Below are 21,344 nucleotides of genomic sequence, written 5' to 3' on the forward strand. Positions count from 1 at the left end.
TGAGTAAGGTACCTGTATTTATTCACATTTGAAACATTTGCTTCAATTAAATTTATCACAAACATGATGTAGCAATCACAAGCGATTCCCCAGGCAAATAGCCTTGAAGCAGAAGTTACCAGTTCTCCTCTGAATGCAGTATGAAAAGATCTTTGCCACCTGAACGCTTTTCCATTAGAATGTGCTAGGTCTTCAGGGTTGGATAACCACAGAAATAGCTTGCAATATGCAAGGATACATCTTCCCCTTCTCTGTGTGCAATAGGATGTCACACACAGTCATTTGTATGCCACATTCTGGTCTGAACCCTGTCTGATGGGGAGATAAGGCCTTGAGATAGGGCCTTGTTCACTCACGTTAAAACCACAATGCTGAAGAGAGAAAAGGTGCAGCACAGGTGGTAATTAAGTCCATATATCTTGTGGTGAGCTTGCTACATGCTGAATAAATACCGTCTACTGGAGTAGCATTAGCTTTCTCTGCATAGCTGAAGTTTCCAGTGATTTTAAGGGTCTCTCAGAAAGCCCATGGCTCCCAGGTTGCAGATTTTAAGATATTTTTAATGTTGTTAGGCATTTAATTGGAGGTATTTGGATAATGCCCTCAATAATATGCTTTAACTTTTGGTTAGCCCTGAAGTGGTCAAGCAGTTAAAGCTTTGAGGGTCCCTTCCAACTGAGCTATTCTAGTCTATTCAAAGATGAGGAGAAGGAGATATGCTTCTATTTCTGCAATCAAATTACATTTCTGGTGCTCTAGCGCAGTCCATCCTGAAACCATATATCCTTTCTTTCTAAGATTTTTTTTTGACACTATTCCTTCCACTTGTTGCTCAAGGTTCCCAAGACAACATAGACAATGAGGAATAAAGCAGCATCTCACCATTTATAAAAATTCTGACAACTGCAGTCAAACTGGTCCAAATGACCACTGAAGAAGAGGAGAAGGAATTGCCTGGACTGAAGACCACCTCTCTTTTTCATTGATGTTTAACATTAGGCATTCACGTTACCTACTTGTTGCTTCAGATACATTTCATTCTAGAAGAAAGGTGGGGTTTAGTGTGGTTAAGAGAAGGAGAAAAAAGGCTCCAAATTCAAGTAAATTCAAAATATGTTACAGCATTCATTTAGAGTTTTGGTTCATCAGGTACTGTGGCTGTCTAACGAGCCACATTCAGATTTAACCAAATCTGTCACTTGGAGAGTTCTCAGAACTATATGCAGGAATAATGCTCTAATATTTCAGCTTAGATTTTTGTTTAGTAGTGATAGGGATCTGTGAATAATAGAAGATATATTATGTCTTTAATGTATTCACTCAATCTAAACATCAAGTCCTCAGCACTTAACATAATGAGATTCTAGTTAAAGACTGGGACTTCTAGGTCTTCAAGCACTTCAGAACAATGTAGGAACAAGCACACTAGCAAAATAAATGACAATCTACAGCTTGGGGTTAGACATTATGATAAGAACTCCATGAAGACAGATTGTACTACAGGTATGTACTGGTACATTCTTTAGCTGAGGTACTCAATCCATGCTTTTTTCAAAGACTCAAGAACATATAACCCCTAGATCTGAACCACACTGATAGCTCCCCTTGTCATAAGTAATGCATATACCATTATTGGGCATTATGCCCAGCTCTGTATTTCCCACTCTGTGGTGTGAAATATTTTAGTTTTCCTCTAAATCATTCCAAAACTAGACTTGGATTCAATGTTTGCATTCTACATCTACATTCAACATCTTTATTCTTTAATGTTAAATGAATGACCAGCTTACTGGACTAAGTAAAGAAAGCGAGCCTGAGAGAATCTCAGACCTGTTTTGTGTCAGTCCTGTCTCTTTTGAAATGAGGAAGTGAACACCAATTAATTTTCAACAGAGAGGTGATATTTTTCAAAATATATTTGAAAAATTACCATTGCTGCTCCTTTGGGTAGCTTTAACAAATATTAAAAGGATTGAAACATCCAAGGAAATTTGAACATCTACACTATAAAGTGTAGATCCCATTGTAAGAACAGCCAGTCAGCACAGTGAACAGCCATGAAACCCACTGTTACAACCACTGCTATAACACACACACCTCAGAATAAACCTATGCGGAGGTTTCCTGTGCAACTCCTAGTACCTAGTGAATACAGTTAAAAGAAGTGAGATTTCATGTTGTAAGTATAGGCAACTGCAGTTGTGAGTCCACATCCAAACCCAACTTCCTAACAACCACCCATCTTAGCCTGTGCTGCTTTCTGCCATCCATTGTGCCTGACAGAGAAACTAAGACGACAGGTTTCCCAAAGTAAATCATACTATACACATTAGTGACATGTAAACCAAAAACTGCACAACGTTGGTAACAAACCTTTACGTATTCCACCTGTATATTAGTCTGTATTTTAAAATATTTTTGAACAGATTTCACACTATACAAAACTTCAGGTATCACACTAGGAAACATTTTTAAACTGTAATTTTTAAATCAGCTTCTTCCACTTACAGGAGAAAAACTAGTAGTGGACTACCTGTAGCTGAAATACAAAACCAGTAATTAAAGACAAAAAATAGTGGAGGATTCTAAGTATTTTTGTGATTTCGAGATAAGCTTTCATATTTGTACAGTGTATCCAGACAATACACATACAGCACCATACAATGTGTGAGCCATGTTAAAGGAGTAGAAAGCTCTTATCAGAACTATCTGGATCAAAACAAAACCACAATAAAAGGAGAGAGAGAGCAAACGGAGTACAGTAATATTAAGAGATCCCCAGGAAAGCTCTCACATGAGACTGAAAGTTTGCATATTATTCTAGTTTTCACATGGATCAATTTCGCTTTTTATTTGTATGTCTCTTTCTGTCTCTCCATATGCATATATTTATGTACACGTGGTAATATTACACCAATTCCAGTGTTGTTTCCGATCTGTATTCTTCACTCATTTGTGTCCCTTCTGTAATGCTACTGTCATATATTAAGTGATCTTTCCTGTAATGTATTTCATTTATTTCCATTAAATGTAGATTTGAACATTTAAAAAAAAATCTCTAAAGAAATGATTCCTTAAAAAGAAGTGATCCAAGTTCACAAGCGCCCTTTTGCAAATATGCTATCCACACTGAAGAGAGGAATCTGGAAGGCCTCACTGCTTCTGCAGACTGCTTTATCTTCCCTACAAGAGATCACAGTTCCCTAGGGCTCAAAACATTAATGAAGAACAGTGGTTATCTTCTCTTCGCTGGGCAGTTTGTATACGTTAGATGCTTTACAAAAATTTCTGCAACTCCTCTGTTAAATTATTGGCAGCACGCTATAAAATGCATACATTATTTCTATAACCTGGGTAGATCAATATTCTCAAAGCTTCAAAATCAATCTTAAAATTATGAAGTTAAAAAATGCTAGAATAGATCAAACCCTGCTTATCATTGTCATTGACTTTGAGAGCTTACTAACTTGACAACGGTATTTTAAGTATGTCTGTGAGACCAACAAAACCTCTTCAAAGAATACTACTGACAGGATTTTTTTTTCCCCTCTGATTTTGTTGACTGAGTTCTTATTTCGTATACCTGCCTTCCCTTTAGTAACTGCAAAACTCCTCCTCGATACCCCTCCACCCAAAACAGACATCCACACACACTCTAGGATCTCAGAGATGAATTCACACTTCATGCTTTGTAGATGGAAATACGCTGCAGCAGACATCAATAGCATCAGCAAAAACGTTCTTGTACGTTCTTCATCAAAGCATGACCAATTCACATTTTACTGTAGCAGCAAATAATAAAACAAAACAGTTACTCAAAACCAACCCACAGAATCCTGGTATTAACCTGAAATCTAGCCAAATACCGAGTACAGTTATGACTTTCATGGCTCAAGAGACACTCTTGGCAAATTTCCAGGGCCCCCAAGTATAAAAGTTACTCTGCTGATTTTAATTTATTTATAAAGTCAAAAATAAATGCAGAAATCATAGAATCTGTAGTTATTATTATTCTCCTCAGTAGGAGGATTTTGCTTTTTAGTAGGAGGTAAATTGTTCTCTGTTTACATTGTCTGTAATAAAAGCCTGCAGTTGAACAGCCTTGTCCTCACTCTGCAATTACAAGGAGAGGGCTTTCATAGTCTGTGCTCTAAGACTCTGCAGGCCTCAGCTGGCCTTTTGGCCACAATTTGATCACCCTTCACTTTTGTAAAATCATATATTACACATCTTCAAATCTCCATAAGGGTCAAAGTATGGGAAAATGATTTAATAATCAAGTCCAAGGCCAACCCTTGCAGATAATTAGTTTTTACAGACCATTATCTATAAGCCTACAGACTGAGGGCTCCAATTCAGCAGAATGTTTCGGCAAATGCTGAAATATTTATTATGAATAAACTTAGGCAGGCACTAACTTCAGACATATGCAGAAGTGCCTAACTGGTTATGAACAGACTTGACCATCCATCTAAATATTTTCATGTATTAAGACCTTGATTTGGACAGCATTTCATTTGAATCCGTACTGAGCTGAAACACCAAGAATACACTGACTCGCTTTTAATTGCTGCTACTGCACAGCAGCTACCAAATTGAACCTATTACCACCTTCATTAACATAAAAAGAAATATTGCTTTTCTTTCTTTTTTTGTTTGTTTTTACTTTACTTTATTGTTTTAAGAGCTATTTGAAATATAAAAACTTAATATCATTTCACTGCACTCTGTATTCCACTAGAGGTCAGCCTGCAACAGAACCCCAAGCAAACACAGGAACCGCAGCACTCTGGTAGCACTCGCATTATTTTCTATTTTATCTATTAAAAAAGATTTCTTCAGAGCCATAACTTAGATCTCTCACTAAAATGGAGCAACAGGAAGATATAATGGTGCATTTCATTTATGAATGACCTATAATAAATTACTATGAAGTATTCCAGGTGCCAAGCAAGAGAATGCTTTGTCTGCACATGAACTATATTTCACATACTTTAATTTGGCTGACACATAAAACTCATTTGACATTTTGCAGGTATTTCTTTGAAAGGATATTTGGTTCTTGTTGAGCGTTAAGGTATGGAGGTGGGGTAACCTGGGCAACAGAAGGTCATTTCCGAGTAGATTGTTGTCCAAGATCAGCTCTTCCAAGTAACTGAATGTTTTCAGTCCTTCTAGTGACCTGCAAACGACAAAGACAACAGGAAAAATGATACTCTACTAAATCAGGGAGGCCATTATGAGCTGAAATAAATATTTTAACCTTCCCTTTCAAGAGTGGGAATAGTTTTGGTTTGGGCCTGTCAGAAGAGTGAATGACAAGCATTAGTGGCAAAGGGAGTGCTGGCACTGCAACACATCCTTCACATGCTGGCAGGATGAAGGATGGGGGTCACTTAGTGAGTAGCCAGGATCCAAAACAAAAGGCTTCAGATATGGGGCCTGCAGGATGAATTTGTCAATGTCTTGTGCCTTCAGGCACCCAGCCTCGCCTGACCCTAACCTCCATTCCCAAGATAAATAACTCTGTCACAGTTCACCTTCATTCCCTGGACACAAATTTAAGTTGTCATCCATCATTTCTGCCAAGAAATATCATACCCCGCTAACAATAATAAATACAACTTCAAGTATCATTTCTTAGCAGTTACCCTACATGCAACAATAGGAAATGGAAAATGTTTTTTTTTTCTTTTTATTAACCACTTAATTTGCTTCTCCATGAGTCTCTGCAAACAAAATAAAATGTCCTCTACAAAATAAAATGCAGAATTACTCCAGACAGAAAAGACATTTACTTCCTTTTTGGAACTTTCTGTCCCACTGTCAAGCCACAGGTCAGACTGCAGAGAGCAGCTTTAAAAAGAAGCATTTCACATCCATGGAACATGGATGATAGGTTGCAAATAAACAGCATTCTAGAGGTATTTGTTCCCCTGATAGTAAAGTATAGGGGAAAAAAAGAACACCACCACTTCTGGTACCTATTCCAAACTTGATTCTTAATGGTTGCACATTCCGGTAGGAAAAAAAAACACACATTAATCAAGTAAGGCTCATGGTATATGGAGCATATGCACAGACACACATTCACAGTTTATTCACCTACCAGACACCTAAAGATATGCTGAAATTGCATGACTTGACAGGTGATCTACTATGCCTACCAGTGGGAAGATCATCACTGTATCTCTTAGCTGTTTTATAAAATGTGATGAATAAGGGGAGATACGGTCTATACTATTTATTCACTTTCCAATTACATTTATACTGAAGGGATTTCCCCACCCTTCCCCAGTTTTTGGCAAAGATCAAAATACAGCTCAGGTCCCCGTTAAAGAGTTCTACGGGCACTACAACTGGAGGAAAACACAAATATTATTAGAAAGTATACAGATTTCAAATTAGACAATTTAACATTCATCTGTCCAACAAAAAACAAATTACAGCTTTTGTAGACGCAACTTACTAACCACTTATAATTCACAGTTAGAGGGTTCAAACATTTTTCTCCAGAAAATCAAGTCTGTGACCTTTGAACGGAGTACTGTACATTAAACATTTAAGTAACACTTAGCAAAACACAGAAACGGTATATTCCAAATGCAAGGACTCCTAAATGCTCCAAGCCCTGTTGACTTGGCATTCTGGAAGGGAGATGCAACTACTGCTGATGCCAGGTTGATACCAGGCAGCCAGACCTGAAGAAAATTTGCCAAGCCTACGCCCTATGGCATATCTATATTGTTACCACGTTCTGAGACTACCATTTCTGAAACTGCAGGAACAAAAGCCTCTATTCTAAATGTACTGACACAACCACCACAACAATAGTCACACTTTTTGCACTTGCCTTTGCACAACCTGCTTTGGAAAAGCTTGATTCAGCCTGCATGATCTGTACAGTGCTGCGCAGCATGCTGTATTAAGCTAGCCATTTCAGCAAAGGGGTCATAACAGACTTGGTTTTGCCAAAGTCAAGATAAGGAGATCAGCAAACATTTCAGACAGTGCTTTCCCCCCCAAGTACCTTTAAAAGGCAAAATAATCCAGAGGAAGTAGCAGTGAGTTTATCAAGCTGTTATGAGTTTTCATTTCAGTTTATTTGACAAACCTAGTTTAGCAAATTCCCCTTAAATACTCTTTATTATATAAATAGTGGATTATTTCCAAACCTCACATTTTAATGTAAGACTCTGACTTGCCAAAGGAGTTCAGAGAAGGCCACCTCCTTGTCAACACCACAGAGCCTTATGGGATGTTAATAGGTCCTTTGTGAAAAAACATTGCTTGGGCTCTGGTCAGTGTCAACATCAAAATACACATTGTTCCTGAGTTATGTTATGCAAATATAATACTCTTATCATGAGAATCAGCAAATGGTTGGCAACTGGCAAGGAGAAGAAAGCACACATCCAAAACTGCTGCAGGGGAGGCATAAAACAAAATGACAAGCCATGAAGTGGGACAAAAGGCCTTGAAACACTAGAGGGAGTTGCCTATTGAAACAACCTTTCTTTCACAAGCCTAGCCTGAATACAAGGGTACTAGTTTCATAGATAGGCAGAGAAAATTGTGCGCAAATCTCCTTACACCTGTCTGGTTTTGATAATTTTTGCCATGTAATGTTATTAGCTGCTCAGTTAAAAAGGAGCTGTGTTACACAGGGGGTTGCTTATTAATTGTTGTTTTCATGTCATCAGAGCAGTGTGCACTTGGTGATTTAATCAGCTAAATTCAGAGCCCCAGGGAGATGGGAGGGGTTGCCACACTACAGAGAGAGGGTGTAGACATTAACATAAATTTACATCCATATGTTATTTTGGTATTCGTTGAATTCTGCTTTTTTCACCTTAAACAGATGAAAAAAAACTAGCACCACGTAAAATTGGAAAGACAGCTGGTAAAGAAAGAACGAAAAATGTGTTCATCATCATTCAATGATACTGCCTAGAAAAGCCAAGGCAACAATATCTATAATCATAATATATAAGGAAATGCTGCCCAGCAATTGTACTCTGAAGTTGAAAAGCGTGCATACAATCCATGGAATAGGTTTTAGGTGACTTGCTGAAGTTTGCACTGTAACTTGCCATGTGCCTCACTTTCCCGTCTGCATTACCTACCTAAGAAAGGATTGCTACTGTGAATTAATATGGAAAGCGTTTTGAGAAGCTGAGGTAGGAATCAGTACAAAATACCAGCATTTTTAATGAGTTGTATTAGCGCACTCCAAGTATTGTCATAAATCCATTACAAAATAGGAGAGGAGTGCATACACATACATACAGCACAGTAAAAAATATGCAAACACCCCAAAAGGGACAAGTATAAAAAGGGAGAAATCCAGAGGAAGGGAACCAGACTAAAATTAGATCTGGCATGTTTTCTCCTAGTTCACAGCAGAAAAATTGTCTGAAAACAAACACAATCTTACCACTACAACAGAACCAGCACTGAAAGGGCAGTGGTAAGTAGCTGTTCCCCAGTTTAAGAAAGCTAATAAACATCACTAAGGTGTATTGCAGGTTGCTTTTCCCTGCTCTAATGACATGAAATGCCCATTATCTCACCCACAGGTACCATCTCAGTTACCTCATTGCAGGGCTCACACTCTGCTCCCAGAGGAGAGCAAGTGCTGCCAAGAGATTTCCATTGCAATTTCCCAAGTCACATCAAACCAACAAAACATCACAACGTATTCAGCATCGTCTCATTCAAATAGAAAAAACTTTAAGTTTCCACTGTAATTAACCCTATCCTCGTTAAGATAATTATGATCAAGTTCCCTGTCACAGCTAATATCACAGCATCATTGCCTATGGCTCACGCTTTGCCCTCATTATCTTACAAAAACATTACGCTAAACAGGAAACTGACTCCCTCTGCAAAAGGACTTAAGATGTTCTGTAAGCAGACAGTAAATAATCCTTTAGAATACAATGGTCTCAGAAATGTCATTTTATCCACGTCCTTCAGCTAATCAGTCTGATTTCTTCCAGCTTTCTCTTCTGTAATTCATTCATGATTTGTAACAAAGTTTTAATCATAAAGGAATGTCATGGCAGAGGTTTTTCCCTCTATGTGTATGCATGGCAATTGTCAACTACACTATTTCATACAGTCCCTCTGGCCTGATGGGGATTTGGTTACAATGAAACTAAAGAGCAGCTCTTCATTTTGGTGATATTTGACAATGAAAACATGAGAGTTTATAAATGAAAAAAAGCAGAAGCCTCTCGAGCAACGGACAAACCTTGGTAGTGTGTAGCTGTCCCTGTCCAGAGCTATCTGTTCAGATGTATATTCTGAAAAGGTGTTTCTCACATCCTACCCCACCCCTCTGCTAATAAGACAGCTGACTCAAGTCTAATGACTTTTGCCTCCTGTTTAACAGGAAAAGAGAGAGCAGTTAACAGTATGTAAATGTGAGTCTTTGGCTTTTGCCTTTAAATTGATTTGTACTCTGTTGACAAGAGATAGCCATTACCAGAAGTTAAAGACAGAGCTGTTACAAAACAGGAGCTTTTTAAAATGTCTTTTTTCTTGCCTTTTATGTTTTAACAGATTACAGGAGAGCAGAATCAACATGAGAGCCCTAGCACTAGATAATTTCATTATTTAAAGAACATAAATGTAATTTCAATTTCTTTAGCACCTGACAGCCAAGGCAGACAAATATATATATATATATATATTTTTATTTTTTTTTTACATTAATGAATTACTCTTCAAAAACCTGCTGAGCTTAAAACTCCATTTTGTAGTAAAGCAGAGAGAGGTTAAGTGACTAAAAAAAAGGTGACCTCCAGCAATTTTCTAAGAGACAAGAAATAAACCCCAGAGCTCCTGACTTCTAGTCCTTTGACTTAACCTCACTGAAGCAAAACAAAACTTAACCTCACTGAAGCAAAACAAAGAGTAATAAATAAATTATATGTATATAATACATATACATATAAACATAAGACAGACACATAAGTTTAGATTTTGCATAATTCCCTGGGAATCCAAATCATTTTCATTTTTACTTGGATTGATTCCTGTTCAATTTTAATTTCAATTTAATCAGAAATATAGCATACAAACAAGGGAAAAAATAAACAAGCTGTATCCAACTGTTCTTATAATGGAAAGGGTTTGTTGAATCTTCTGTGCAAATTAACTTGGACTGAAGCCTCTGTCCCAGTTCTACTCTCAAACTTGTTTTGGGCGTTCTGTTCTAGACACACCTCTCACCTGTAAGAACAGAAAAAATATACAACCCATTTCGAAGAAAACAGAGCAACCAGAATTCTGTTCCAATTCCAAAGAAAACTACTTTATTATAATTACAAAAATACTCCAAATTGAAGTTTTGTGCATTTCCTATACATAAAGATAGCAATAGCAAATAAAGATTTATTTTTTCAGGGTGGTTTTCTAGTTTCAGAAATCAAGCAAGCAATAATGGAGAAGTCTTTTTTTTTTTTCTTTGTATAAACCAGTTCTCCATCAGGAGAATGCTCTGAAATAGCCGTACCTACATGCCTACATGCTGGAGACCATTTCTAGTGTGGGCCAGGCCCAAAATTAGACCATACAAGTCCTAAAACAGGAATCATGAATTTCTGTTCAATGGAGAACAAGCTTACCAATGTTACCAAAACATAAAATGCTTTGGTTTTGCCTAATATCAGAGAGAATATGAGTATTTTGCAAGATGTATAGAGGAAGCATTCAGCATGACTTCCAGTCAACCTGTTTCCAGCATTCTGTTCCTATATAGAAAATATATGGAAGCAGCTCTTTGAATAAAACTTAAGGCCAGTCTGTGAATATGGTCACCAAAAGAGAAGATGGAAAGAAATGAATTGACCAGAATCATTAAATATCTATCCTTTATAAAGAGCTTACTACTGAGATTAAATCTGCATATTTGAAGCACAAGCTTCCAAAAGAAAGAAGTAAAGATCTCCGTAAGAAAAGATTAAACCTGTGTTATGAACTGAATCTACCATTAGTTTCTGAGTCTTTTCATATTAAAGGTCATACTTAACTCTCAGACATATACTGAAATGAATATCCATCCGTCATTCTTTTCTTCATACACTGAAAGCACATGAGACTACCTGGGATATTTTATTACCAGAAAAGGTAGACATGAAAACATCTTGCAGAAGAATCAAACTACAGCTACGTAAGCACATTCAAATGGGGGAGATTCATGTAAATCCAGAATCAACTGTTTTTATAGTCTTGCTTTAAGTCTTAGACAGCAAATTCCGTTGCTTAAAAAAAAGCACAAACTACTCGGCCCCCGCAAGCCACCACCCATCACTAAACCTTAAAGAAAACACAAACAAAAGAAGAGTCAATAAATAGACAAAAACAAGATAATCTGGCTTTCTGAATTCTAAATATTAAGAGTTCACAATTCACATTTTGAAACCCTTTCCTACCAATTACAAAACAGAAATGCAGAATTTTTAACTTTTTTTTTTTTAAGAGAGAGATTTTGCTATTAAGCAGCAGCTCCTCAAACAATGGAAAACAACAATGCAGATTCATCTATCTATCTTAGAAACCCAGTTATTTATAACCCTTCGCAGCTAATGACAACAGATGAGCACTTCCAGAAGCTGAAGCAGACCTTCAGGTGAGGCTCAGTCAAGTACATATGTTAGGGAGTCATGAACACAGCCAATATGTCCAAAGTCGTGCAATGAAACAAGAAGAATTTGCAATTTTAAGGTAATATAAACTGTTAGAGCTGTGCCTTGTAAGGGTGCACTATATACCTGGTGAAATAAGTTACAAATCCTAATTACAGTTTCCAGTAGCTCTCATAACCATATGATGAGTCAACCATTGAGATCTTTAACCACCATTCTCTTCTACCAAGACTTTAGCCAAAAAAAAATAATAATAATAATTTCTGGTCTAACTCTATTATGAAGCAACTAGACTGACTGGGTGGGGACTTAAATTCTCTGCTAATTAACCTCTCAAAGTCTCACATTTCACTGTGTGTGTTTAATACAGCTCTACTCAAGAGGATATCCAAAAAAGAGAGCTCAAGCTATATCACTCATATCAAGCTTTTTTTTGCTGAACTACTTTTTTATATTACATCTTTAGGATCAAACACACCAAGATTTTATATGATATTACTGCTACAATTTTGTGTAAATTTAAATAAAATGACAATCAGTGTAATAATATAGCCTATGGCAAGCCAGTTTTCACATAAACTGTATAAAATATTTTAAAATAATACAATATGGATTACAAAATGAGCTCTTAGTCATCTAATGATTGAGCACGTAGCATGTAATGAAACACAGTTTGCAAGACACAGCTAAAAATTACCCAGCATAGAGCAAGTGACTGCAAGCATTCATATTTTATCAAAGGGCATTCTGGAAAAAACACCACTAGGAACTCCTTGCAGTTCAATGTATGCACCACTTCAGTAAGTATGGACTTTGCATCCTTCTGCTAAAATTTCCTGAAAGTATGAACGACAAATAACAAGGATAGAAGAGTTGAGGGGAAAAGCTTTGGATGTGAACGTCTCTTGCTTCATGTTTTCCCCGTCTTAACATGGAATTCAGTCACAATAAAACAAATGGCATCAAAACTCATTAAAAAAAAAGTAAGAAACTGCTGTTTCCTGAACTCAGAAGAATTCAAGGAAATATAAGTGATTAGAAACAGAAAAAGAACAAATCAGGGTTTAAAAATTATAAACCTACCTGTTAAAAAAAATTATAATACAACTAAAACCCTAGAAATGTATTTATTCTTAAAAGCTCTTCACAATTCCACGTGTTAAGTTGAGAAGCTATTTATAAACCTTCTAAAAACAGTATTATAATGGAAATATGAGCAAATTTAAGCACAAAGGCAGTGCCATAATGAAAGCTGTATCTTGGATCAATCTGTCACTCTGCAATTCAGACAGTAACCTGACCCCTCCCCTTTTGCTCAGCGAAGGGGGAGTAACAAGCCTGTAGAGTGAGTAGAGTAAAGCCCATTTCGACTACTAGTGTTCAGTGAGAAGGGGGAAAAGTAATTTTTCTCCCATCTTCCACAACAACCAAGGCTGAGGATTGACAAGCAAATTGACGCACTGCTCAGAGGGCAAAAGATAAATGTTTGATGAATTGGCCATTGCTGGAGGAGTGATGGGCTTCATATGTGCATAATGGACTAGCTGCCGTTCAATTCAGATTGCCTGCCAAGATAAGAAACCATAATGAATGGACCAAGCGCAGCCTGTGCCATAAGAAAGTATAATCTGACTAGTTTTAATAAACTTAATAAAAAAGATGAAGCAGAGAGAGGCAAGGGGACTGGCCTTTGTGACCAGCTCTAAGAGGTGAGAACGACTAATAGACTGCTCAAGCATGATAGCAGAGAATTGTTAATGGATATAACACTGGGTCTCTTGATGGTAAAAAATATCTTTAGAACAACTGAAAATCACAGGGATCTACATATGCACGTAGCGTAGACACTGTAAGCACTTGTTACACAGCATATAACTGTCATTTATTCATTCTTTCTTTCTGCTACCTACCCTGCACTTTTTCTCCCTTATTTCCTCTGTCCCCTTTGCATAGTATCTTACTCCATACAACAAACCAATAATTTTACCAACAACCCTCCAGAATCAAAATAACCTTCTAAATAAAACCCAACAGAATGCAGGCTGTTTCTGACAGAAATGTTTTGGCTGTACAACTATACCACTAACATTCACTCCCAGTGGAGAAACATCTTTTACCATCAGAAGTGTTCACGGTGCAATTTCATTTGCTTTTGCAAGCTGTTTCCACCAAATATGGAAAATTTGCCAATATGTCTATAGCAAAAACAAACAAGCAAACAACAAAACTTTCTTGCACAGACAAGACTAAATTGCCAGTGCTAGTCCTTTTGGTCATGTATTTGCTAAATTGAAAATGAGTTTCCAGCTGATACTGTTCCCCTCTGTATCCACAACCTCTGTTCTGACCTTATGCAGCACCAGCCAGCACTACAAAAAAAAAAAAAGGCTAACAAAAAACACTCAAACACAACAACAAAGGCCACCCATACAGTATTTTACTGTATATGGGCGTATTATACTCTGGTAATTATCACGATTCTCATGGTGAGTAGCATATACACACAGGACCATTTTTGCTTTCCTTTCTCACTATTTAGCCACATGAACAGCAGTGGCTCGCTTTCTGAACCTTACCAGACATTCAGACTTGAATCTGTGACTGCAAATGCTGAAGAAGTCAACAAGAGAAAAATCAGTCCTGACTTTTAAAGCAGCAAGATTAGGCCAACGATCTATTTCTTTGTTAAAGATGCTAAGGGCACGAACACACCCTTTTGTGTGCATGTAACACACAGTACTTGGCCAGGCAGAACTGTTCTTCTCTAAAGCTAGACAAGACAGACAGAAAAACAAAAAAAGAGGCAGACTGCAGAAAGATCTGCTTGATAAAGGAAAGCTAGAAAACTCATCATACAGAATAACATCATTGTTATGCATGCTTGCTAGTTTGCTTGTTTTTACTATTTTCCTTTGATGGTGAAAAATAAATAAGGAAACACAAAATCCTCTACTTTAAGTATTCAGATTACCACCCCCTTGATGTCACTTATGTAGCCTGTGTCATATTTTAAGCAGAAATGATTATATGCAAGATGGATGTCTAGTTTTCAGTATAAATTTTATCCAACTGCAAAAGGAAAGTAACTCATTATCAAGCAGCTCAGTAAGGCTCCCACTAGTGAAGAAAATAAAGTTTTACGACAAGAGGGTCTCTCCTGTCTCTCCCTGTGAGTGAGAAAGTGAGTGCAAGAATAAGACAGAAAGGGAAGGCTCAGGAGTGCTGTGTGAATTATAGACTGCCTCTCAAGATTCACAGCTCTTCGTGGTAGGAGGTTAATATTCTCACATGTCATTAGGTCTGCTGGCTCTACTGATGGCTCATTGAATCAGGCAGCAAATTATTTCCTCATGCTGCAGAGGACACCACACTTCAAAGGGAAGGAGCCAGGGTCAAGACGGCTCTCCAGTTCGATTAATGAGTTGGGATCAGCAAAGGTTGCCTGTAGGTAAGAATGTGACTGAAGCTTTTGACAAAGCTGACTTTTTGAACAGGACTTGACCCAGGCCCCTTACTCTCCTCCCCACCAAATTTTATTTCCAGCATTTGCCTCTGACTGACCTGCTCAGGCCTGTTGGGATAGTTTTGACCTCCTCAGACTTTGTTACCAGACACAGGAGCTGTCTGCCTATGTTTGATGAGTCTCTCCCTAAAGGCCACACCAGGATCATCAGAATACTTTGGAGCTGGACAGCAAAATAAAATGAAGTAGATTGATATATATATATTTTTTTCAATTTTTGCAATAAATTTGTTGAGAAGAGGGAAAAAGGAAAAGAATAAAATATTTCAGATTTCAACATTAATATTTCTAAAAACTATCTGCAGGTAATAACACAAAAATTGTTACAAGCAAATATATGTTCCGGCTTACATAGATTTGCTAAGAATATTCCTAGCAAATAATGCGTTATGAAGAATATTCCTCTAAAAGGTTTTTATTTTGATTTTCATGGTGGCAAGAGATAACAGAATTAAAACACAACAGACACAATATTCACCTTCTTCTAAAAGCTCAAAGGTATTCTTAGGCTGATGTCTCTGAAATGCTTAAATGCATATTTAAATTAACAAAGCACTGAAGTGAGATTCATTGCATTACTTTTATACATACATATATATACAATCAACTTAAATGGCATTTTCTCAAACAAAAATGCATAATTGAATCAACATGTAAACCACTGTCAGTAAGCTTCCAAAAATGACATCACTTCTGATTACTGCAAGAAGTGTTTGTTGTTGTTGTTGTTTAGTTTTTTATCAATTACACCAACAAAATTGTTCACACAAGCTTCTGAATATTTAAAAATTTTGTTATTTTTTCAGGCTCAAAAGAAATTTATATGCTAAATTTGCAGCATATTTTAAAAGTTTAAGGTAAATTATCAGTCAAAAATGTTCACGGATGGCAAAAAAAAATCTCTGTTCAAGATTTGCAGGCTTAAGTTTTATGTTAGGACAGCTGTCTGTATTGGAAAGCCACACTTCTAGTTTTGAAATTAGAGTACTTTTATTTTAAAATGTACCAAGCAAACAACAGTTCTGATAAACCTCAAAATACAAAGCTGTGAGATTAGTGCCTTAAAAAGATCAAATCACTTAGGCATCTAATAACAGTTTAGGAAATTTAACTTTCAGTGTATATTTAAAAATCTTTTAGTGATCTCAGAGTGTAAGGCAAATTTTCATCTTTAATCTTCTATGTTTCTTTTTGCATTCAAACCATTATTTGTAATGGATTTCCTTATTGTAACTAGCACTTAAGCCCCAAAAGGGAGTAAACAGATTATTGGATCCATAAAACTTAGGATAAAAGCATAGAATATATGTATATAACTGAATCGAGTACGAGTAACTAGAATCCTTTCAAGGAGACTACCTAACTGCTAAACAGTACATCTTCCATATGGATGTGCTTTAATTCTAAAATTCAAGTATACACAAGAAAGAGAGACAGCCTTTTCTTTCCCTGATGTCTGTGCAATCTCTAGTGAATTGTATACTACGCAAGTGAAAGCTTGCAACACCAGAAAAGCCCTAAGAGGGGAAACGCTTCTTCATGGGCTTGTTTAAACAAAATAACTTCGTTACAGGGTCTGTCATCTGTGTTAACATTATATCCTGTTTCATCTTTTTTCTCTAGAAAGCTAGCAGCATACCAGAGATCGTTTGTGAAATGTATATATGTCTTATATAATAGTTAGCAGGAAGGTATGAATCCCATACAGAAGAACAAGTCCAGCTGGAGTAGCATGAATCTGGCCATTTTGACACCCTCGGGAAGAAAGAGAAAATAGCTGCATTTGGGGGAAGGAGGAGCCACTCAGTAGATACAAAGCAGAAATAGAATCACCATCAGTTTCCAAGCATCATCACCAAAGCTTCTGGTTTTAACTCCAAGGATGGCAAGAAGGGATAGCTAGAGACAGCACTAAATTGGATGGTGACAGAACTGAGAAGATGCATTGCTGACACCTGGATCTGAAGCAGAATCTCCCAAAAGCCATTTCAGGAATCCTAGAGAAGATGGATTCAGCAATTGCAAAGGTGCTAAGTATATTCATGGGTCAAGTTTTGTATTTGTTCTTGTTTCTACTCCTAAAACTAAAAGTTTATGGTTATGTCTTACTAAATATAAGTTTGTTTTGCTTTCAGGCATATCTGGTGTTTGAGGAGAAGGTAGTACCAATTAACAGGGTGCAGTGTTTCTAGAGAGGCAGCAAATCTAAATAAAGACAATAAGAACAAGGAGTCCTGTACCAAACTCAAGATGAATTAGAAGGCCCAGCTGCAACGAGTACTGTTTTATACCAGCTTGGATACAGTCCATCTGGGGAACTGTCGAGGCAATTATGGAGTTTTGGAAGGAACTTGTAAACTCATAAATCACCCTTGCAAAGAGCAGAAAGCAAGGAAACACCCCATGACTTTTGGGAATCATTACCACACACTGGACTCAATCAAACAGCGTTGCATGATTACTGCCCAGGACTGTTTGTACAATTTTTTGTGTGCGCGCAATTGGACCTTATGGTAATCCTGTAAAGATTTATATATATAAGTTCAAATTCAGAGATAAGCACGTGCTCATAACCTTCCCTGATCTTAATTTCTGATAATGCTTCAATATAGTCTGTTCATTAATTCTCTCTAGTCAATGTTGGTTTTTCGTTTGTTTTTGTTTTTACACTTCAATTAAACAATTACTGCAATATGCACTAACATTGTTTACATAACTTTTTACATAAGTAAACAGCAAAACCATGGTCAAAACAAATAATGATCTTAGTTTACTTTTAATGTTCATTTTATTTTTATTTTGGTTATTTTTCCCATTGCTCATATTATGCAAAATAACAAGTGATATTAACATATTACCTCGGGAATGGAAGCAAAATATTAAATAGTTAAATGCGTTTGTTCAAAAGAACATGCTAGAATTCAACCTCTGAAAAGACAAAGATTGTCACTCTTAAAAATGTGAGCAAATAAAATTTTCTAGAAATGGACAGGGTGGACATTTCTTTCAATTTATAGGTCATTAAAAAAATGGAAGACACACCTCAGAAAATTCTGGGTAGTGTCCTGTTGTCAAAGTAATGGCGCTGCATTGCTACACAGCAAGTATATTTAAAATCGAACCATATAAAAAATAGGCAGGAAAAAGTAGAAGGTGATAATCTTACAGCCCAAGAGGACAGACTAGAGTATCTAACGTAGGGGTTGGTTTATTAGTGGTGCCTCCTCTCCCCTCCCCATCACTAAATTAGTAAAATTGCGTGAAATCTGATTAGGAATGTCCAGTCCAGTATAAATCCCACCTTTAAAAGATACACAACCATGTATTTGATAGACTATGGATGAAGAAGGGGATGATGAGCAAATAACAAAATACACTTCGAGTTGTCATGGTGCCTGTACTTATTCAAATATGCTTCACACCTGAGAGCAATACAAAAAGTCCTACAATCACCTTACAGAGCAAGGGAACCACCCTAAAGACTCCCGAAGCAGCAGAAGATCCTGTAGCACCTTGTGTCCTCCTGAGCAGCTTCTCAGGGACACTTACCCTGCTCAGTGATGACAACACTGAATTTAGAAATCTTCTTTCTTTCATGACTTACCATCATACCAACACATACAGAGCCAGCTGAGGAACCAGAAGAGGTCATTCTAAATAGCATTATTTTAGAATCAACCATATTTTCTATCATGTCAGAATAAAAACAAAGACCATAAGAAATGGAGATTGAATGCTGAATTACAGGTAGAATAAACTAATGGCTAAGAATGTGCTATTATATGCACTATCAAGCAATTCTTTAATTTTATACGCACTTAAGTTAACATATTTTGAACATAAAACTCAATATAAAACTCAAAGTCTGTAGATCAAAGCTGTTTTTTTCAAGCTTTAGTTGCTGAGTAAACACTGAGTAAAAAATTTAAAGATGTAACCGAGAAGAGAGGCCTGACTATTTAAGCTGCTATGGCCTCCAGATTTTCAGTCTTATTATCTGTAAAAAGAAACACACAAGTGGTTGCAACTTACTGTGCTTGAATCCTCAGAGGGTGAGTAATACAACCTTTAATAAAATTCAAATTAATAAGAAACCCAAACCCTACCTCTTCAAAGAGTACAGATAGCACTTGACTGAGTTGAATCATAAACCTGATGCCACTTCAAAATGCACCTGCCTTCCCCTCAGTGAAATGGTTGGGCCTTGCTGTGTGGAAGTGCTGGAGATTCCTAAACATCAATTCATCCATTTGAAGTCTACACTGCAGTCATCAGCATAACTTCAAACTATGCCATATGCTCACTCTTTGCCCATAGAGGAATCTGATGACAATTAGATTTCTGAGGTGCACATAATTTGCTCAAGCCACAAAAATAAAGATGCAATTTACCTCACGCATGCTAATGTGAACACAGCCAGAGCATGTTGAAAGAAAACACACAAGTCAAGTATCACAGCACACATGCGTATGAACTCATCCTTACTGACGCAATTAGTTTAAATAAATAAATAAATAAATAAAAATTAAAGCAGCAAGTCCCAGTCCTCACATTACCGTACCTCCAAGCACGGTCACAGGGACCACGAGTCGCCAGTGCCTCTCCGTTTCCAGAGACCACATCAAAGCACTTTTGCTGCCTCATGGCCCTTTACACAGCAACTTCAGCCACTTAGGAAAAAATGGCTAAATAAAGGCTTGGACTTAAAACATTAAAGGAAATAAATTGACAGGATTTTGTCTCAAAACCTTGTCTTGTCCTTACTGAAGGCTAAAATAAACGTAATTTTTGTTAAAATTAAAGCAAAAATTAAATCATCTTATTATGTAATTGGAACTAGGCCTCCGGCGCTAGCAGTAAAGAAGGGATTAAGGCCTGCACCACCTGGGTTGTCATTCTCATGGGCCCCATTACCACCCCCTTATTCGTTTTTATAGCCAACAGATTAAAATGCTAGCGCCGCAATCTTTGATCTTTCACTTGCTGACACAAATCCTTTCAAGCCTCCAACGTTTTCTGCTGAGGTAATTAGTACTAATTAAAAGGTTTCCAACAGCCTTTGCTCTACTTTTTCCCTCCAAAGAAATTGCTTTTACAAGTGCCTTCCATCTTTGAAATGTATGCATCGTTCACTTTCTTCTTTATCTGACTCTCAGAGATCAAGTAGATTAGTGACTCCATTATTCCCCAAGACAAAGCCAAACAACAGGTTTTTACTATCTCCCTGACCTGTTGAGGTGCAGGGTTTATATTCAGAAACAAGTCCCTATGCTTGTATTAAAAGACAGTCCAATTATGCACTAACAGATACAATGCGGGGTTTCTACATTTAAGAATGGACATCATTTAAAGATGTAGTGTTTTCTCAGAAGAGAAAGAGGCAACCGTTCACTAATCCAACTGACAAGTTGTAGAACTAATAAGAGGTCTTGCTTTGTTTTCTTTTTGTATATTTGTGTATCGGGCAAGATGCAAACAATTTCTTTCTCTTCTTTCCCTCTCCTCCCACCCCTTCCTCCCCTTTCTTCCCCAATTTTAATTTTTGATTCACGTTTGCTAGTTTAAAAATATAGTTTAGGGAGTACCTCCTTGAAAGATTTTCAAAGGAGAGAAAGTCCTGTCTGAAGTAGATTTTGTTACTATAATTAAATAATGTGCCCTGTTACAAGCACACTGATGGCTGGAAAAATAATTACTGAGATGAAAACACTTTTATAGTATGTCTGAAGTACTAATGAAAGTCCAAGATTAAAAAATCTAAAAGCTGCAGCAAAAAGGAACAATGCTTTGCATTGAGAAAGGGCTATGTTTTGAATTTACAGGTTTTCAAATGATCGTTCAATCGACATGAGCACTATATGGATCATTTTTCTTTATGAAAACCTGGAAGCTTTATGCCTGCTGTGATAAAAATAAATTACACTTCATGCAGCAAAAGTGCTATTCAAAAAAGAGGACAGTTCTCAAGCTCTTAAAGTTCTCGCTTCCTATTGAAAATGACAGCAGCTCTCTCTCATGCTGTAGTATCTCTGGCACAATAGATCAGAAATCATACACAGAGCCACAAGAGGCTATCTAACTTATCATTATATGCACAGGGGTCTATTCTCCTCTCGTGATGCAAGCACAAGGCTCCTGCTGGCACTAATGGGAGCTACACGTGCGTA

General features: G+C 37.0%; 1 protein-coding gene across 1 annotated transcript in view; it reads right to left on the reverse strand.

The window, feature by feature from the left end:
• LRMDA (leucine rich melanocyte differentiation associated) overlaps positions 1-21,344 on the reverse strand; it is a 667,294-nt gene that overhangs the window by 296,326 nt on the left and 349,624 nt on the right. The window contains exon 3 of the mRNA XM_035542562.2: positions 5,056-5,182. Coding sequence (XP_035398455.1) covers positions 5,056-5,182 — 127 coding nt within the window. The remainder of the gene's footprint in view (positions 1-5,055; positions 5,183-21,344) is intronic.

This window comes from Cygnus atratus, chromosome 7 (assembly GCF_013377495.2).
Source record: "Cygnus atratus isolate AKBS03 ecotype Queensland, Australia chromosome 7, CAtr_DNAZoo_HiC_assembly, whole genome shotgun sequence".
NCBI classification, from domain to species: domain Eukaryota; kingdom Metazoa; phylum Chordata; class Aves; order Anseriformes; family Anatidae; genus Cygnus; species Cygnus atratus.